We start from the raw sequence: 19,495 nt of genomic DNA, 5'->3' as shown, positions 1-19,495 counted from the left end.
TATATACTCTGTACAGCGGTATGGAAGATGTCAATGCTATATAAATACTAAATAATACGGTAATTCTTGCGCTACTTACTTTACAAAGGAGCAGGGCTGAAGGCGGCTTAGCCCTCCCACACCCAAAAGCATATTATTATGCGATTCACTTAAATAGAATCATAGACTGGGTACACAACCACCGCCAGGCACAGTGGGTTGAACTGGAAAAGGGAATACTGCACTATGACCCAGGAGCTGGTATCTGGGTATGGCCTACTAAAAGACCGACACCACTCTCGAGGGCTTTTTCCCTTTCTTTTACTACTTTTGGAGTATGGGACCAGCTAATTGCTCACCACCGCATGGCTACATATGTGGGCCCCAGCATGCCCATATGGGATAACCCTATGTTTCTACCAGGAAGAGAGCCCTCCAATTCACTGAGAAGGCTCACTCCAGGCCTGACCCTTAAAAAAGTATGGCAAAACGGAAAACCAGCCCCCCTTGGGGATCTTGTTGAGGCCCAATATATGTCCCCTCGTATTCTTTTTGAATATAGGCAATTGGTACACTTTCTGCAGAAGAATGTAGATACTGACCTCTCCTGTAGAGACCTCACAGATGTGGAAGACCTCTGTTTTGAACACCCTCCGCTAGAACATAGAATCTCCTGCTCTTACTCGATGGTACTTCCTTATCTTTGTGACAAGACTCCCAAATTCATGCTAGAATGGAACTCTAAGCTTAATGGGGACCTCTCGGAGTCTGAGTGGACTAAATGCTTTCTTTTTGCACATAAATCTTCCATTTCGATCAGGGCCCAGGAGAATGCTTATAAAATTATTTCCAACTGGTATAGAACACCAGCAAGACTTCACAGCTTCAACCCCACTATCCCAGATTTATGTTGGCGATGCGGCACGGCAGTCGGAGATATGATCCATATATGGCATACATGCCCCAAACTTACCCACTTTTGGGAAACAATCTGCAAAATTATAGAAAGTGTAAGCGAGATCAGGGTACCCAATGAGCCACTTTCCCTGTTGCTCCTCAAAATAGACTGCTCCATCAGAGCCTACAAAAAAATCTTTAGTCCGCCATATCTTGGCAGCAGCTAAATTAACCATTCCTAAATTCTGGAAATCCACTCAGGCCCCGAAGATCCAAGACTGGTTACAGGAACTTTCAGCTTTGAAACATACAGAATTACTGATCCACTTAGCCTCAGATAGGGAGGAGAAATATAAACTGATATGGAGGAGGTGGGAGGTGTTTACTCTTTCCGAGGAGGGGAAACTTTTACTTGAATCCGAAGTCTAACTCCTGTTGGGAATGTTTCAGGGAATAACGGTTATGCCTCTAGTGCTTTGGGGGGGGGGGGGGGGGGGGGTCTGAGGGGCCCTCTTCTTCCCCTCTTCTTTCATTCTTGTTTTTCTTCTTTTTTCTCACTCTGTTTTTGTCTTCTTTCCTCTACATGTTTTGGTGTCCAGCACGGATTTATTAGACAGAAGAACATAACGGGCAGTACAATTATTACTTTTGATCGTACCTCACCTAGATCCATGCTGAAGGATGATTCATCATTATGTATAATAATGCAAATTGTATTCTCGCTTTTTATATGTCTGCAGGGTCTTAGACCCATACTCTGTTATATTGCATCCTGCCCGGAAGATATGTAAGGCCATGTTGGCCACTGTTTGTTCTTATTTTTGTACTGTATGTTTCTATCTCTTTAAAAATTTTGAATAAACATTTATGATATTCAAAAAAAAAAAAAAAAAATACGGTAATTCTAACTAATGACTTGGATGACGGCTGCCATGTTGCCTTCCTTATCTCCTGCCACTAAAATCCTATATGACAAACACTTATTTTCTTCATGCTGGAAACTTGCGTTACATGTTAAAAATAACATTGCACTCTGAATAATGCTAGAACATTAACAAAGCATTTTATTAAGTGCCAGAGTCAAGGGCAGGATCATTCACCTGGTGACCTAGGCAGATGGCTGGGGCTTAACAGGCATTAAAGAGGAACTCCAGTGAAAAAAATGTAATAAAAAAGTGCTTAATTTTTACAATAATTATGTATAAATGATTTAGTCAATGTTTGCTCATTGTAAAATCTTTCCTCTCCCTGATTTATATTCTGACATTTATCACATGGTGACATTTTTACTGGTGGCAGGTGATGTCACTGGGAGATGCTGCTTGCTTATTTGGCAGTTGGAAACAGCTATTTCCCACAATGCAACAAGGCTCCCACAGTGTGATGTCAGGACCTCAGAACTGTGAGGCCGTGACATCACACTGTGGGAGGGGTTTCACCACAAAATCAGCCATATAGAACCCCTTGATGATCCATTTGAGAAAAGGAAAAGATTTCTCATGGGAAAGGGGGTGTCAGATACTGATTGGGATGAAGTTCAATTCTTGGTTATGGTTTCTCTCTAAGGGGCCTGGCTGCCACTTCCTCTGAACCCTCTACCACCTCAGCAAACCAAGAATAGTATTGGGGGTTGCCAAGGCTACTACCTTGTTTTGGGGCCCACTTCATCTCAATCCTTCTCTACCAGAGTTGTCTGAAATGTAGCGTAACAGCAATACACATAGGACACCACAGCAGACTGCTCTATGCGGCAAACACTGGGAAAAACAATGCACAGGAATAGGCAACAATCTTCAAATTCTGAATGTACAGAATGGATTAACTGAAGTGAGAGGAATATGAGCACTGCCCTTCTTAATCCCTTTCTAAAACACACAAAAAAACGAACGCTTAACTTCTGTCTCTAAAAATTTCTGAATCATGTACCCCCAAAACACCAGGAAGACTCAAGTCTGACTCCAATGGCTGCAGTACACAACTAAATCCAATACACCAATATGATGCCAGACAACTGACAATTTTAAACAGGTAAAAAGATCACAGCTTTGGTGTCCCTCTCACTACAGCTTCCCTTTAATCTGTCATAGTGAATGCAGTGTTCTGTAAAGGGACATGAAAATCTTCCTCAGACATATCCTATCATTTTAGTATGCATGCAGTAAGGAGAAAAAAAAAACATTTTCTGGATGGTTATGGACATGAGTATGCACAATTGTGACATTCTTTGGGCAATGGTGTGAAAGGAAAACCTTTACTGCTGCCCAACCCTGACAAGCGGGTGTTTGTCAAACTAATTCCTGCTACCTTCCTCTCAGCTGTGTTCCACAGCCGCATGGGAACATATACACAGTTCTCAACTGCTGACCTGAGGCATATGTATGCTGGTGGCTGCACCACTCCCAATCACTCTATCTCAATGAGGCTTTAGCCTAGGTTCCCACTTTGGCCAGCTCTCCAATGGCCAATGGTAGCCGACGGTGCAGAGTCCACTACGATGGTCCATTGTGGCCTGGATGGTGCCTGACACATACGTGTTTCAACCATAGGCTAAATGGGAAATGCATCCATTCTCTGGAAAAAATCTCAGACAGCACAAGAATGTGGTTGGCTTACCACAGTGGATCTAGCAGATTTGTTGCAGACTGATAAGTGTGAACGGATCCTATTCTGAAATAGTATCTGTCAATTGTCAGTTTACAATGCAGTAAAAAAATGTCAGTTTTCCGCTATAGTGGGGACACAGCTTCAGAGGAAGACTAGCAGACCACCTTGGTTATTTCTTATAACAATGAACCATTCTTTAAGTCACAAAGGCTACAGATAAAGAAAATGCCTGAAACTAAATGAGCATTGCTGTGATTGGACTTCAAGCACACATAGGAAAGGCTTACCCTCAGCTCAACCGCCTGAATCACAACCACCAGGGAGTCAACCAGCACACACCTGGATCCTCATTAGGTGTGTAAATAAACCGCAAGAAAAGAAGGATGGCTGGGTCTCCACCTGGATTTAAGCAAATTGCAATATTTATTGTGCCATAGCACAAAATGAACACACGATGTTTCGGCCTGCGGCCTTTATCAAGTGTTACAAAAAACTGAGCTGATACTCACACATAAATCACATATCACATCATAAAACACACCCCACAGGGCGGGCACATACTTAGATAGAGGGCTTTAAAGTGACAGTGTAACAATATATTCAAGTCATAGGAAACACCTCAAATTACATCGTTGTAATATTTTCTGTACAATCCTATATCACTGCGATGTTCATTAACTCTCACCCTAATGGGTCTCGAGGTCTGTCCTAGGACAGACCTCGAGACCCATTAGGGTGGGAGTTAATGAACATCGCAGTGATATAAGATTGTACAGAAAATATTACAACGATCCTGAAAAAAAATTTGATTCCCCTATAGGAAGACACTATTTCGAATGCAACCATATGGTAAACAATTTACGGTGGTGTGTATTGGAGAAAGTCACAACAGGAGAAGGGATGGACAACGAGACAACCCTCCTAAGAAGGGAGAGTAGGTGGATTAACAAGTTGGAAACGCTTGTTCCCAAAGGACTTAATGAGTAATGTAATTTGAGGTGTTTCCTATGACTTGAATATATTGTTACACTGTCACTTTAAAGCCCTCTATCTAAGTATGTGCCCGCCCTGTGGGGTGTGTTTTATGATGTGATATGTGATTTATGTGTGAGTATCAGCTCAGTTTTTTGTAACACTTGATAAAGGCCGCAGGCCGAAACGTCGTGTGTTCGTTTTGTGCTATGGCACAATAAATATTGCAATTTGCTTAAATCCAGGTGGAGACCCAGCCATCCTTCTTTTCATTGCTGTGATTGGAACAGCAACAAGAAAAAATCCATCCTTTTTTTATACTTTCATCTTTCAGATCAGAGAATGATTGTGCAAAGATCACTATAGTTATTTTATGAGAGGAAAGAAGGTCAGCAGTTATACATTATTCCATATGATAGCTAAAAGCACATGAAATAAATATGGTAAATATCTTACTGTTCGAGAAAGGGAGTAATTTAAATGGACCTTTCTGTATTGACTTAAAAATGCATTTAACATGCACATGTATATAGTTTCTTAGGTTAGTAGTGGCTGGATAGTGTAAAGTAGTGGCTGGATAGTAAAGGCTCTGCCTCTGACACAGGAGACCTGGGTTCGAATCTCGGCTCTGCCTGTTCAGTAAACCAGCACCTATTCAGTAGGAGACCTTGGGCAAGACTCCCTAACACTGCTACTGCCTATAGAGCGCGTCCTAGTAGCTGCAGCTCTGGCGCTTTGAGTCCGCCAGGAGAAAAGCGCGATATAAATGTTCTGTGTTTGTTTGTTTGTTAGCAAACAGGTTTACTGTAATGCAAAAAACAAGAATCAGTTGATAAAAAACAGAATTATGTATGCCAAAGAGTTTATGCAATTTAATACTAAACACTTAAAATAGTAAGGTCATAAAACATTCATATCAAGTGTTTATTGCAAAAAACTTGTTTAACATACTCTATATGATGTCTGCATAAACCATATTGTAACTATTAAATATTACCTTTAATTGTCAGTCTCCACCTTCTAATATACTGGTAAGAATGTCAAAGTGAACAAGCTGGAAATAATATATGCATCTGTTTGTGTCATTGGCTTAGAAGCCCACACAAAGCAGGAAGTAACATTTCACAGGTCTCCCAACCCCTACCTACACTGTCATTTTTTAGTTAGTCTAATTCCCCCACTCACAACTTCCTGCCAAGAAGCCAATTGTAATAAACATGATCACTGCTTCAGAACAGTCTCAGGGATGTCAGTATAAGCCTGCTGAAATATCAGTAATGTACAAATATGGACTAGGGAAAGTGGAGTTTAACAAAATCTTAAAGTGTACTTCAGATGAATATGAAATTATCTTCATCTAGAAATAACAGACATGCTTACCACAGTATGCTACACCTTCCCCTTAGCTAGTTTCTGGTGATTTTTATTTTTACTTTATTTATTCATTTATTTATTTTTGTGGAGGGGGGAGGGGGGGGGGTGTCTGCATGGGACCCACCAGAATCTTTGCCATGTCAGCACGATGCACAGAAGAGGGATAATGAACAGCACTTTCAACCTGAAGTGTTATCACATGGTGGCAGCAGAAACATCTGGCCTGGTCTACCCTATTGTAACCAGACAGTGTCCATACAAACAGATCAGCTAGTCATAGAGCATAGGAAACACATAGTTTACCAATATTCAGGGCTGGTTCAGACGGACGGTTTTGCGGCGTTGAACGGGGGCTTTCAAACGCAACTTTTTTTGGATCTACCACCGTCTCATTCAAGTGAATGGGAGCGTTTATGGCTGGCTGTTGCAAGCTTTCATAAACGCCTGGCGGTTGATCCCGGCGTCGCGTCTAGTCTCGAAAGCAACATGCAGCTTCTGGAAGGCGGTTGCGTCTGGCCGCGTAGCGTTCAAACGCGCTCGAACGCCAGTGAAAGCCAGTGAAAAGTCTGCAAAGGCGTCTGGAGGAGGGGACAGAACAGGAAGGAGAACCATAATTCAATGCGAGAGGAAGTGATGAGACAGGCTAGAGCGATGGCGACAGCAGCAGAGCGCAATGTGGAGCTGGGAGAGCTGGTTGAGCAGGTTCATGGCCGCCCTGCCATTTGGGACAGTAGCTGCATGGAATACAGCAATAATGTTCGGAAGGCACGCGCATGGGAGGAAGTTTGCAAACATTTTTTCTAGCAGTATCTGGAGTATAGTGCATCTACTAGAGACAACATTTGTAAGTACATGATGCGGCTCACTGTATGATCTTATAATACATTGTACCTCCCTCTCTGGCCGACTGAATGCATTGTACCTCCCCATTGGCCCACTGAATGCATTGTACCTCCCCACTGGCCCACTGAATGCATTGTACCTCCCCACGGGCCCAGTGAATGCATTGTACCTTCCCACGGGCCCACTGAATGCATTGTACCTCCCCATTGGCCTACTGAATGCATTGTACCTCCCCACTGGCCCACTGAATGCATTGTACCTCCCCACGGGCCCACTGAATGCATTGTATCTCCCCACGGGCCCACTGAATGCATTGTACCTCCCCACTGGCCCACTGAATGCATTGTACCTCCCCATGGGCCCACTGAATGCATTGTACCTCCCCACTGGCCCACTGAATGCATTGTACCTCCCCACAGGCCCACTGAATGCATTGTACCTCCCCACTGGCCCACTGAATGCATTGTACCTCCCCACTGGCCCACTGAATGCATTGTACCTCCCCACGGGCCCACTGAATGCATTGTACCTCCCCACGGGCCCACTGAATGCATTGTACCTCCCCACTGGCCCACTGAATGCATTGTACCTCCCCACTGGCCCACTGAATGCATTGTACCTCCCCACGGGCCCACTGAATGCATTGTACCTCCCCACGGGCCCACTGAATGCATTGTAAGGATAAGTAATTGAAAGGATTTTGATTTTTTGTATGGAACCGATGTGAAAATTGCACATATTTGATCAAGTTTCTCTGCCTTTGTTTCTCAGTAAAAATGCTTAAAAAAAATGGAAGTCCATAAGGGACCGGTACGGAAAAGACCTCCGCTACAGCAGGGAAAGCAGGAGTGGGCAAGCTCCTAGTCGATACCGCTACCACCCACTTTTCGAACAGCTAGCTTTTCTCCGCAACACACAGGAAAGGAGAAGGTAATAAAATAACCATTCAGTTTTTAAAAACTATACCATCAAAAGTTTATAATTTTCTGCAAATTAATATATATTTTTTTGTATATCTTTGCTTATAATTCCAGAACAACGACAAATGCTGCTAGAAGTGAGGCACAGGAGGAACCTGAGGAAGAAGATGACGGCAGTATTGCATCTCTCAGTCAATCGCTAAGGTCATCATCTGAGAAAAGAGAGACAGAGGAGGAGTCGCTAGAGGACAATGCAAATGTGAGCACACAGTCAACATCCACACCGACTAGTGCGCAACGACCCACATCACCCGTGATAACTGCCTCTAGAAGAAATAGGCCCAGAACCGTTCAGGAAGCTGCTAATGCGGATGTCGTCTCTTTAATTAAAGATGTGGAGAAAAATGTTGCAAAAATAATGGAGCCACAGGATAGTTTGGGGACATTTTTTAGGGCTCTGGAAAAAGAGGCACGGGAGGTTCCAAAAGACAAATGGGACGACATGAAACAGAAACTGTTTACTATGGTTATGCAAATGAAAACCACTAGTGCACCCACCTCAACTCAAACAACTCAACCTTGGCCAACTCAAGCACCACATGAAGCAGGCCCACCTTACTATGGCCCACCCCCCGGCACTTACACACATATGTTGCACCCTTACCAAGCAAGCTGGTATCCATATAGTCAGCAGCCAAGCACTTACGACCAAGGAAAGGCCAATTGTCCAGCGCGTGCACCAACATCAACCGTTACCAGTTTAGAAAGCACAGCAGAGGCTGTATCTGCCTCTCTACGGATGCAGTCCAGGAGTGATACACCAATAATAGACGACATATAATTACACTGTTTTGCTATGTTGTTTAATACTATGTGTACGTGCCTTGTGTGGTTGAGGTGGAGATGGTCCATCCCCTCATGGCAGGACTATCTGTCTGTGGCTTTGGTATGCTGCTTAGCTTCCCCCAGGCCACAGGCAGAGAGTCCCCCATGAGGTGATGGACTTTCTCTCCATCAGCCACAGACCTCCTTCTTGTGAGGCTATCCCCTGGTGCCTAGTAATGTGTGTGCTACTTTTGTTTACAGCATATGTGGTTGAGGTGAAGATGGTCCATCCCCTCATGGCAGGACTATCTGTCTGTTGGTGAGACGGTAATTAAACACCTTCTTCTTTGTGTCCAGATCTCTCTTTGGGTATGGCTTCATCAAATGGACTTGAAGTGCAAAGACTTCATCTCCGACCATCACATGTGGCATTGGTTCCCCATGTTCCTGGATTGGTTTAGGCCCCGGAAGGTTCAAAGTACCATTGTACAACCGGCTGCCAATGATAGACGATCGGAAGATGTTGGAATCTGCAGTACTGTCATAGGATCCTACATCAATCGTCAGAAACTTATAGTTGGCATCGACAACTGCCATGAGCACCACCGAAAAGTACTTCTTATAGTTGTAGTACCGTGATCCAGAACCACTTGGAAGTTGTATCCGAATATGTTTTCCATCCACGGCACCAACACAATTTGGAAACTTGGCCTTTTTAAGGAAGGAGTCTGCAGCATCCTTCCACAACTGCTCAGTCGGTGAAGGCATGAAGATTGGCTGCAAGACTTCCCATATCTTCTGGCACGTGTCGTGAACAATCCCTTGTACAGTTGATCTACCCAAATGAAATTGGTAGTGTAAAGAGGCAAAAGTCTCACCCATAGCAAGGAATCTAGAAAAATGGAAAAAAAATTAGCCTTCACAAACACAAAAAAAACTTGTAAAACACATCTAATAAACTACATACATTAGGTGTACTCACCGCAGTGTCACCAGGAGACGTTCAGCAGGACTCACTGGTGAACGCATGTTGGTATGCTGCCTCTGAAGGGAAGGAGATAGCAGGACCAACAGCTCATCAAAGAAATCCACGGTCATCCGCACGTAGCCAAAAAAACGAGCAGGATGTCTTCTGAGATCGTGGTAAAGGGACATAAATGCACCTCTACTGGATCTCTCTGCAACAATAGGATGAACCCACAGCCTCCCAGCACTCACCCTGTGACCCGTCGGAGGCCTCGACAGAAGCGCTCTGAGAGTCGCAAGCTTCAGCTGAACAAGGCAAGCTTGAATCTCATCCATATCTCCAGCAAGAAAAACGCAATTCCAAATATAAACCAGAGCTCTGGGCAAAGTATGTCACCAGCACTCGGAGTACAGGAAGTACAAAGGTATTTCCGCTTCCTGCAGACACATAACCAAGCCCTTTCCCTGTAAAAATGCCCACTTCCTGTAAAAGCCAGCAAAAGCCAACAAAACGCAACACTCGCAAACGCTACTTTATGAAAGCTAATAAAAGCCTTTAAACGCTTAGCAGTTAAACGCTGGCGTTCTTGAAAACGTCCGTCTGAACCAGCCCTCAATTTATTATTTTATTTTCTGTCTTATTTAAGATTTTTTTTTCCAGTAAAAGGTGTACTTTAAATTAGGTTGAAATGACTATTTCTCTTTATACAATTTAGACATTTCACAAGTGAGAACACATTCTGGAACACTTAGAAGAGTGATACAGCCCACATTCTTATCTCAGCGGTTTTACCTGTAGACTATCCAGAATGACTCGCAGAGACTGGACTTGTCTGCGTACGGCCTCTGAGAAACGCTCATACGTGGCTGCGTCATATTCACTCATCTGAATTTCTTTCAATCTAAAAATACAAATATATGCACATTAGAAATCACTGCGCAAATAGGTTTGCAAATTTTGTATTTATTTTTTTAACTTCAACATTTTCTTTCAAACAATTCTTTTTTCGAGCTCGTAAGGAGACAGGGCAAACAGCAGATGTTTCAGGTAAACAAGAGTTTGCTTTCTTAAAACAGAAAGAATTTGTGATAATTCAGGGAGTGAGCTTGAAATGTCTCCCAGTGCATCACTGCAGAATATATGCAAATTAACCATTAACTCTTGTTTTCCTGAGTATTTTAGAAAGGGGGCTTTTAGGACCATTGTAGCCCCTCACACACTTCAATGAGTTCTGGATCACCATGAGCTTGCTGGTTAGTCTGTACCTCTCGGTGTTATAAGCCCTACTCCATAGAGACAAATTAATCTATGCCATGCACTGATGACGATCAAACAATCCGAAACAGTCTGTATGCATGTTGGATTATTATGGCTCTGTACAAATTAACAAGCTGACACATCATTGCATTCCAGCGGTTCTGGAAGTGTGTTTAGTTTCTAATGGCAACAATGATTAATTTGCACATATTCAACAGTGATGCCCTGGGAGACATCTCAAGCTCACTCCAACCTGAATGATCACAAATTCTTTTTGTTTTAAGAAAGCAAACGCTTGTTTTCCTTAGTATTTTAGTAAGGCGGCTTTTAGGACCATTGTAGCCCCTCACACACTCCAATGAGTTCTGGTTCACCATGAGCTTGCTGGTTAGTCTGTACCTGTATGTTTCAGGTAGTACAAGCAGTCAGAAAAAAATTACATTAGAACATTCTCATGTTAAATAGTATTCAACAAAGAAGTAGATGACTATAAATTCAGGGTAGTCATTTTGTCATCTTTCCTAGTGTCATAGATACAGTCAATACAGCACTGCATAAGCTCTGCTGCACATCATATTGCTTACTTAAACAACGTGAATCAGAACTATTCTAACTGTTCTAACTATTAATTATCAACATCTAAGCTGAAATCCGCAAATCAGTCAATGAAAATCAGTCAATGAAAATAGTATTTCACATTATCACTCATGCTAAGAACACGGTAGGAAAGCTCTATATTTTAGGAGGTACTGGAATAACAGGTTGATACAAACAGCAGTCTAATCCATCATTAGGTAGTTTCCACACTATCTGAGGTCCCTATGCCCGTATATGGTGGTTGAGTGCCCGGTGCCTGATCCTTAGAGGTTATAGAATGATAACTGTCAGTGTCCTGGAAAACATACCACTGTGATCACATAATGATGAATTTCTCAATTTGATCATCTGTGTATGAACTCTTCCATCTGTTCTAGCTTCTGAAACAATAAGCTCAGGGGGAAGGGGTCTGGGGACTTCCACATCAGTGGTATGCCGGTCTTAGACGTGTTCAGCAGTTGTTTGACCAAGAATCTTTTGTATGACTGGAAACTCATATCATTTAGATTTGACATCCAACATGGTGGATACAAATGAAGGTACGATTTTTTTTTTCCTATGAAGACGTTAGAAATAGCTGATTTGTGTCTTATTTACAAAGTAAGCTATAGGAAAATAATACAGAGACAGCAGACCGAAGGTTGTACAATATTTGGTGGTGTATAATCTGCAGTATATAGAGTGACTTTGGCTCCAGACTTTGATTGTACATTTTCACATCACTGTCTGTGAACAGTACAAACAGCAGCACATCAATAAAAAAAATACTACAACACCATCATGGCACACTGCCAATGGAAAGGGTAGCCACTGGCAGGCCCATATTATCTGCTGACAAAGAACTATTTGGCATGTAGCCAGGGGAAGGACTTTTCTAATGAGGAATAATACCTCTGTGGGTATTCTGCTGCAACATGATTTACTTTTCATCATATACTCTACACGACACTTTGAGAGGACATAAGCACAGGCCAGTATTCAGCAGGTCAGGTACAATGGGCAGATGATAAAACTGACTGGTGAATATGAATGTCTGATGTTACACAGTGCAGCAGAATCTTTGCCATGTCAGACATGAAGACATGAATATAATCCTTCAAATCCAGTTTTGCATGTAAGTTTTCTTTTCACTTGCAACTAGTTTCTGAAGTTTCTAAGGACCTATGGACAATTTATCTGCGTTTGAGCTGAGATTTTGTTGCATTGCAGTTTCCAAAAGCAACATATTGTATTTTTCATTCGGAGTTTTAATTTATGATTCTCAAACCTAATTACAAATGCTGGTAAAAAAAAGAAAAACTAAACATGCTTTCAACCATGGCAACTAAACTCTTTGTAGTACCGGACTTCCAAGCATTCTCATTGGCTCAGTGCTTTGCTAGAAATCTACACAAAGCAGAAAGTAAAATTTCCAACACTGTAACAGCTTCAGTGATCAACCCCTGAGCAGACATTGGAAAACTGTGCACTAAAAGCCTGCTTAAAGCCCTTAGAATGCTAATCAGTGGAAAATGAGTTACATCTTTACTGCACTATGGAATTTGTATAATTGTGATCCAAGTGTGTTTTGTAGCTTAAAGTCAGTTGTGTGAAAACTATTTGAGGGGTTACTAAGAGATACTATACAAGACTTCATAGTACAAAATAATCTTATTTCTCAGTATCAACATGGGTTTACTAAAGACAGGTCATGTTTGACTAATATAGTGAACGCTAATGTGGATATTGGGAATGCTGTAAATGTTGGACTTTGCAAAAGCCTTCAACACTGTTCCCCACAAAAGTCTGGTACAAAAGTTGAGGACGAAAGGACTGGGGAAGAGTCTAGTAAGGCCACATCTGGAATATGGAATTCAGTTCTGGGCAGCACATTACAGGAAAGATATTGCAGTTTTCGGACAGGTGCAGAGATGAGCAGCAAAATTGATACCAGGGATCAAGGGCATTGCTAGCCCCAAAGATCAGTGGTGCCCCAGATGTCCCCCGCCCCTGGCACAGTCAGAGCTGTGGAGCCTCTATGGGGTATGCTGGCAGCTGTGGTGCCTCAATGACAGGCATGCTGGGAACTGTGATGCATCAATAGGAGGTATGCTGAGTGCTTTGGTGTCTCTATGGGGACATGTTGGGTTCTGTGGTGCCATGCTGGGTGCTGTGGTGCTTTTATGGCGGCATGCAGGGAGCTGTGGTTATTCTTTTCAATGGTTTTTATTAAAGGTTTTATAGTAAGAGGAAACAATTATACAACACAACATTGCTTATAAGTAAATGCTAACACAGCGGCACAACTCTTGCAGTAGAGCATGTTCCATAGTAAAATACCATACCTTCCTCAGGGAGTTCCCTTGAGGAAGGCATACAGCCGAAACTCGAGTCGGGAGAGGAGTCTACGTGTTTTATTACGTGCAATAAACAAGCTCTGCTTCTAGTAAGTGATTCCTAAGCGGTGGCCACTCATTTCGCTACTCTCTGCACTATATGTTGCCTATCTCTTTTTTAGGCTGTCCGGTGCGATTTTATTGGCGCATGGAACTACATTGCAGTGTAGCACGCACCCTACTGGCAGTAGGGCTTGACGGACCAGAAACAGGAAGTGGTAGAGCGAGCTAGCTCTTATCCCCCGCCGCTGTGATATCGGGATTACTTGAAATACAGAGATCGGGATTACAGCAAGTATTTGGGCAGCTAGATGTAACCTCTATTAACCTCCTTGCCGTTATAAAAAATCCGGCAAGGAGGCAGCGCTGCACTTTTTTTAATTTTTTTTATTTTAAATCATGTAGCGAGCCCTGGGCTCGCTACATGATAGCCGCTGAGCGGCGGCATCCCCCCACCCACTCCGATCGCCTTCGGCGATCAGAATATGCAGGGAATCCCGTTGAGAACGGGATTTCCTGCAGGGCTTCCCCGGTCGCCATGGCGACCAGGCGGGATGACGTCACCGACGTCATGGACGTCGTGACGTCAGAGGGAATCCCGATCCGCCCCTTAGCGCTGCCTGGCACTGATTGGCCAGGCTGCGCAGGGGTCTGGGGCGGGGGGGCGGCTCGGCGCGGCGGGTAGCGGCGAATCGGCGGTGAGCGGCGGCGATCGCGTACTACACGCAGCTAGCAAAGTGCTAGCTGCGTGTAGGAAAAAAAAAATTATGCAAATTGACCCAGCGGGGCCTGAGAAATCCTCCTGCGCAGGTTACCCCGAACTGTGTTCGGGATAACCGGCAAGGAGGTTAAGGTACTGTACTGTCATCTGCTTACATCTCGAGTGGGCTTGCATAGCCCGGGGCAAGTTCCACACCCCTTTTTGCGCTGAGCTTCTCTTGGAAGCCTTGCTTTTTCTGCCTCCTACGTCCCCCTAAGTCCCTCTAAGCGTACATGTTACGCTTAGAGTGACGTCATGTAAACAAACCTAAGGTTGCCATCTTGTGGCCAAAAAGTAAAACTACATCTACATAAAAAAAATAAACATATTTACATTAAAAAAAATTAATATTCACATCCCACCCTCCCAAAAATACCCAAATAAAATGTTTAATAATAATAAAAAAAAATTACAATAAAAAAAAAATATTTACCTAAGGATCTAAACTTTTTAAATATCTATGTAAAGATGAAATATTTCTATTGTAAATAGTGATGGATGCAAAATGGAAAAAATTCACTTTTATTTCCAAATAAAATATTGTCGCCATACATTGTGATAGGGACATAATTTAAACGGTGTAATAACCGGGACAAATGGGCAAATACTATACGTGGGTTTTAATTATGGAGGCATGTATTATTTTAAAACTATAATGGCCGAAAACTGAGAAATAATGAACTGTTTCCGTTTTTTTCTGATTCTTACTGTTAAAATGCATTTACAGTAGGGTAGCTCTTAGCAAAATGTACCACCCAAAGAAAGCCTAATTGGTGGCGGAAAAAACAAGATCTAGATCAGTTCATTGTAATAAGTAGTGATAAAGTAATAGGCTAATAAATGGGAGGTGAACATTGCTCAGATGCATAAAGTGAAAACGATTGAGGGCTGAAGTGGTTAAGATGTGGAATACATTGCCACAGGAAGTAGTTATGGAAAATTCTAGATCTGCATTTAAAGAGGGCTTAGTTGCTTTCCTTGCGTTGAAAGACATCCATGGTTATAATTACTAGGTAATTCCCAGTGGTGTTGATCCAGGGATTTTATTTGATTGCCATCTGGAGTCGGGAAGGACATTTTTCCCTTTTGAGGATAATTGGGCCATGCCTTCTAAGGGTTTTTCGCCTTACTCTGGATCAACAGGGATATGTGAGGGAGCAGGCTGGTGTTGTACTATATTTTCTGGTTGAACTCGATGGACGTGTCTTTTTTCAACCCGTGTGTGTGTGTGTGTGTGTGTGTGTGCGTGCGTGCGAAAATTGGATGTACTTAATATGGAAATGGCTATACTGGGGTAAAGAAGGGGGTGGTTCTTTTTATTGCTGAGGAAAGGAATAGCACTATGTGTGATAAGGGATGTACATTGTCCTACTAGTTATCAGAGGCGGAGCCGTAGGTATACCCATTTCCTGTGTTAACTTGCATTTGAGTCTTTATTTCCAGGTTAAAAAATTAGAGTTGACTTATAATCGAGCATGTGTTGTAGTCAATTCTGTGAACAGTATATAATAGTAAAGTGGTGCATTGACAGTGAAGAGACTTCACTAAAAAAACAACTGTTCTCTAAATATTTTAAATGTACTGGATGCATAGTATACATAGCTTCATATATTATATGTTCATGGATTCCCAGCTTCCAATGGAAAATCATTAATTTAAAAATAGTTTGCACCATAGAGATGTTTTTTCTACATACCAAGAACTTAAAAATCCCGATTCAGCAGTCTGTGTGTCAAGATGATTAAAATAACTGAGAGTTTAAGGCCAAAATACAGTCTGCCTATGTACTGTATGTACTGAGAAAAGGAGAGGGGATGGAGAGGAGGGGGTCATGCGACCAGCACTGCAGATGGCTGCACTCTTTGTGTTGCTCATGTAATAAACCGCAAACAAAACTCTCCTATCCTACATCTGCTGTCTGTGCATAAGACATGCCACTGCTGTACTATAAAAGGTGTTTAACTTTCCGAGGCCTTCCTAGCATTTCATAATAGCTTGTTATTTGGACAGTTCCCATGCTTGGAAAAACTAAGCATGCCGAGTATGAAGAATGAGGAAAACAAATGATCACTCAGTTTGGACACTACAAGCTTTTTTTGATAAATATTTTGCAGGTTTATTACACAAAAATGCACACCTGTGTGTTTCTGCAATCTAACAATCCAACGGTAGCAGAAAAGACAGATGTGCTCCGCAAAAGAGGAATGTAAAGTGGAACTGAAGGATAGGGTATTTACACTAAACTTACAAACATTTTAACTTTGTGTCTTATGTAGAAATTCCATGAAACCTTTTTTGTTATCTTGATGGAAATGTTTGCCTGGTTTGGTGCAGGATTCAGTTCCCTTTCTCACAGACCTCTGCCATGACAGCCTCGACACAAGACATGCGAGACAGTAGTCTTGGCTCCACCTTTAGGAATACATTTCTCCTGTATTTTCTTGGGAACCCCATCATAGCTCCAAATACAAAATGATGAAGCATACTTTATCGTGATTCAGACTTGATAAAAAAATTAAATAAATGGACAGGTGGTGCCCCACAATGCCTGGCAACCGACTGCATACACTTTTTACTGCTTGTCAAGACTAAAGCTATGTACCCACAGCCAGATAGATCGGAGATCTCCGACAAAAAACGGTAATTTCCCGATCCATCTGACCAACACTGCAAGCGTCATGGTGACGGCAGAAATGAGCGATCGTGTAAACTATTGTTTACACGATCATGACAAATTACCGCAAAAGTCAATGGGGATCGTAACAATCCTCTGTGAAATGATCCAACATGGCAGTCGTTTAAAAACAATCGCTGGGACTTCCGGTTCCGGCTCCTGTATGAGCGGACGGAGGTGAATGAGCTCTCCGAGCCACCCATCCATAACAAGCATTAGCAGCTTAGAAAACACCCGACAAACTCATTGAGAGGACCCAGCACGTATCTAACTGGATCCTAGGAGAAGAATGGACCGTTACCTGACACGCGCGGCTCGCAGGGAACAAGATACGCCGAAACCGCCACGCACTTCCAAGATGGCGCAGAGTAAATCTCGTGCTTCACAGAACCAGGCGGAGGCCTCTTCCACACGCACCTGGGAGACGGAGAGCATAGAGGAGGAAGCATCTAGAAATATGAGCGGCACTGACCTCAGAACATTGGCGAGAGAAGTGGCTATGCAAATAGCTCCCGATCTGCAATCTATAGTGGAAGCAGCAGTGAGAAAATCACTAGGCCACATCTCCAAACAACTACAGGAGCACTCGAACCGGCTGGGGGGAGCGGAACACCGTATCCGGCAGGCCGAGGCGGACCTAGAAGACGCTACTAAGCAGTTGGAGGAATCTCGCAGACTGAACACCATATTTTATGACAGGTTGGAAGAGATGGAAAATAGGTCCCGCCGCAATAATCTGAGGGTAGTAGGCCTAGCAGAAACGCACCGGGCCACCGACATAGATGACTTCTGTGAGAAGACACTGCCAGAGCTCTTAGGCCTGAATGACACGCTTAGAGTGGAGAGAGCACACCGAGTAGGCCCAGCAAGGCGAGAAGGGGACAAGAAACCGCCACGTATGGTGATGGCCCGCTTCCTCGATTATAAAGACAAGCAGAAGTTGCTCACCGCGTTCAAAGCACGTAAAAGAGATTTGATTTATGAAGATCGCAAGATTATGTTGTTCAATGACTACTCCGTAGAGGTGACAAAACGGCGCCAGGCTTTCAGCCATATTTGTTCGGAGCTGGTCTCCAGAAACATTCGCTTTGCCCTGCTCTACCCGGCGACCCTGCGCATCACAGATAAGGAGGGAGAGATCTTTATCTACAAGCACCCTAAAGATGCTGAAAAGTACCTGAAGCGCCCGGGCATAGATCGCAGTCCGCAAAGGGCCTCTAGCCCGCGGGAGGAAACACAGGCGGCAGAACAACAGGAATCCGACACCTGAAGCCAAACCTCTGATCAGATAAGTAATTCAAACACAGCATGACAGATGTTTAAAAGTTCGGGACTGAGTTAATACGCAAAGTTTTAAAGCTTCATGAAGCTGTTATAAGTTTACTGCAATACAACAAAGTTATGGATGGGAACTGGCTACCTGGGGTCTTAAACCAGTATGGGGAGGAACGACCGCAGGATACAGGGAAGAAGTGGAGTCAGAAGGAGTACGATCCTGGACATTGGGTCCATTAGCCTGCTAATTTTTCTTACATGCAACAGTTACAAACAAGAGGGCCCCAACGAACGGTCCAGCACAGGGGGGGAGGGGAAGCTAAGGGGGGAATCACTCTCTGGTCGGGAAATGTATAGCAGGAAGAATTGTCCAAAGCAACTGTATGCTAGTTTTTACTTAATGCATATGCCTATTTACCTATTGGTGTACGATTTGATGCCCACTCATCTGTCACACAATCACATTAAAGACTCAAAATGCCCATTAAAGTAGTTACATGGAACGTCAAAGGCCTTAGGTCGCCGAATAAGAGATCACAGGTCCTTCGCCACCTAAAAAAACTAAGGGCGGATGTAGCCATGCTACAGGAGACCCACTTAAAAGCAGAAGAATTTAAATATATGCATAAAAGCTGGGTTGCAGCCTCTTTTGGCTCCCCAGCAGTGGATAGAAAAGCGGGGGTAATCATACTGGTGAGCAAAACCTTAAAAGCTACAGCAGACTTGATCAAACAAGATGAAAATGGCAGATGGGTGGGCATAAATCTGCACCTTTCGGGAGAAACCATGGTACTATTTAATGTATATGGCCCAAATACAGAGAATAGTAAATTTCTAGAAAGCATCCAATGGCAATTAGCAAAATTCCAACACCAGCCACTGATAGTGGGGGGAGATTGGAACGATGTTAATCAACCACAGGAAGACAGATCTAGTAGAGAAGGAGCCACACCACAACACCGGGTAACTAGAACCACAAATTTAAGTAGACTCAAGGACACTTTGCAACTCACAGATACATGGCGATATATGCACCCGTGCGACCGGGAATTCTCGTTCTACTCGCCAGTGCACGGAACTTTCTCGAGGCTCGATTATATTTTTCTAAATGATCTTTTAACAACCAGATTAATAACGGCGGATATTATGGATATCGTGATCTCAGATCATGCGCCT

The 19,495-nt window shown here is 43.2% G+C and overlaps 1 protein-coding gene across 1 annotated transcript in view; it reads right to left on the bottom strand.

Moving 5' to 3' along the window:
• VWA8 (von Willebrand factor A domain containing 8) overlaps positions 1–19,495 on the bottom strand; it is a 476,746-nt gene that overhangs the window by 24,887 nt on the left and 432,364 nt on the right. Inside the window, exon 41 of the mRNA XM_068267802.1 lies at positions 10,174–10,282. Within this exon, the coding sequence (XP_068123903.1) occupies positions 10,174–10,282 (109 nt within the window). The remainder of the gene's footprint in view (positions 1–10,173; positions 10,283–19,495) is intronic.

The sequence above is a fragment of the Hyperolius riggenbachi genome, chromosome 2 (assembly GCF_040937935.1).
Source record: "Hyperolius riggenbachi isolate aHypRig1 chromosome 2, aHypRig1.pri, whole genome shotgun sequence".
Lineage (NCBI taxonomy): Eukaryota > Metazoa > Chordata > Amphibia > Anura > Hyperoliidae > Hyperolius > Hyperolius riggenbachi.
The sequence above is the reverse complement of the archived record's forward strand: the minus strand, read 5'-3'. Positions and strand labels throughout refer to the sequence as shown.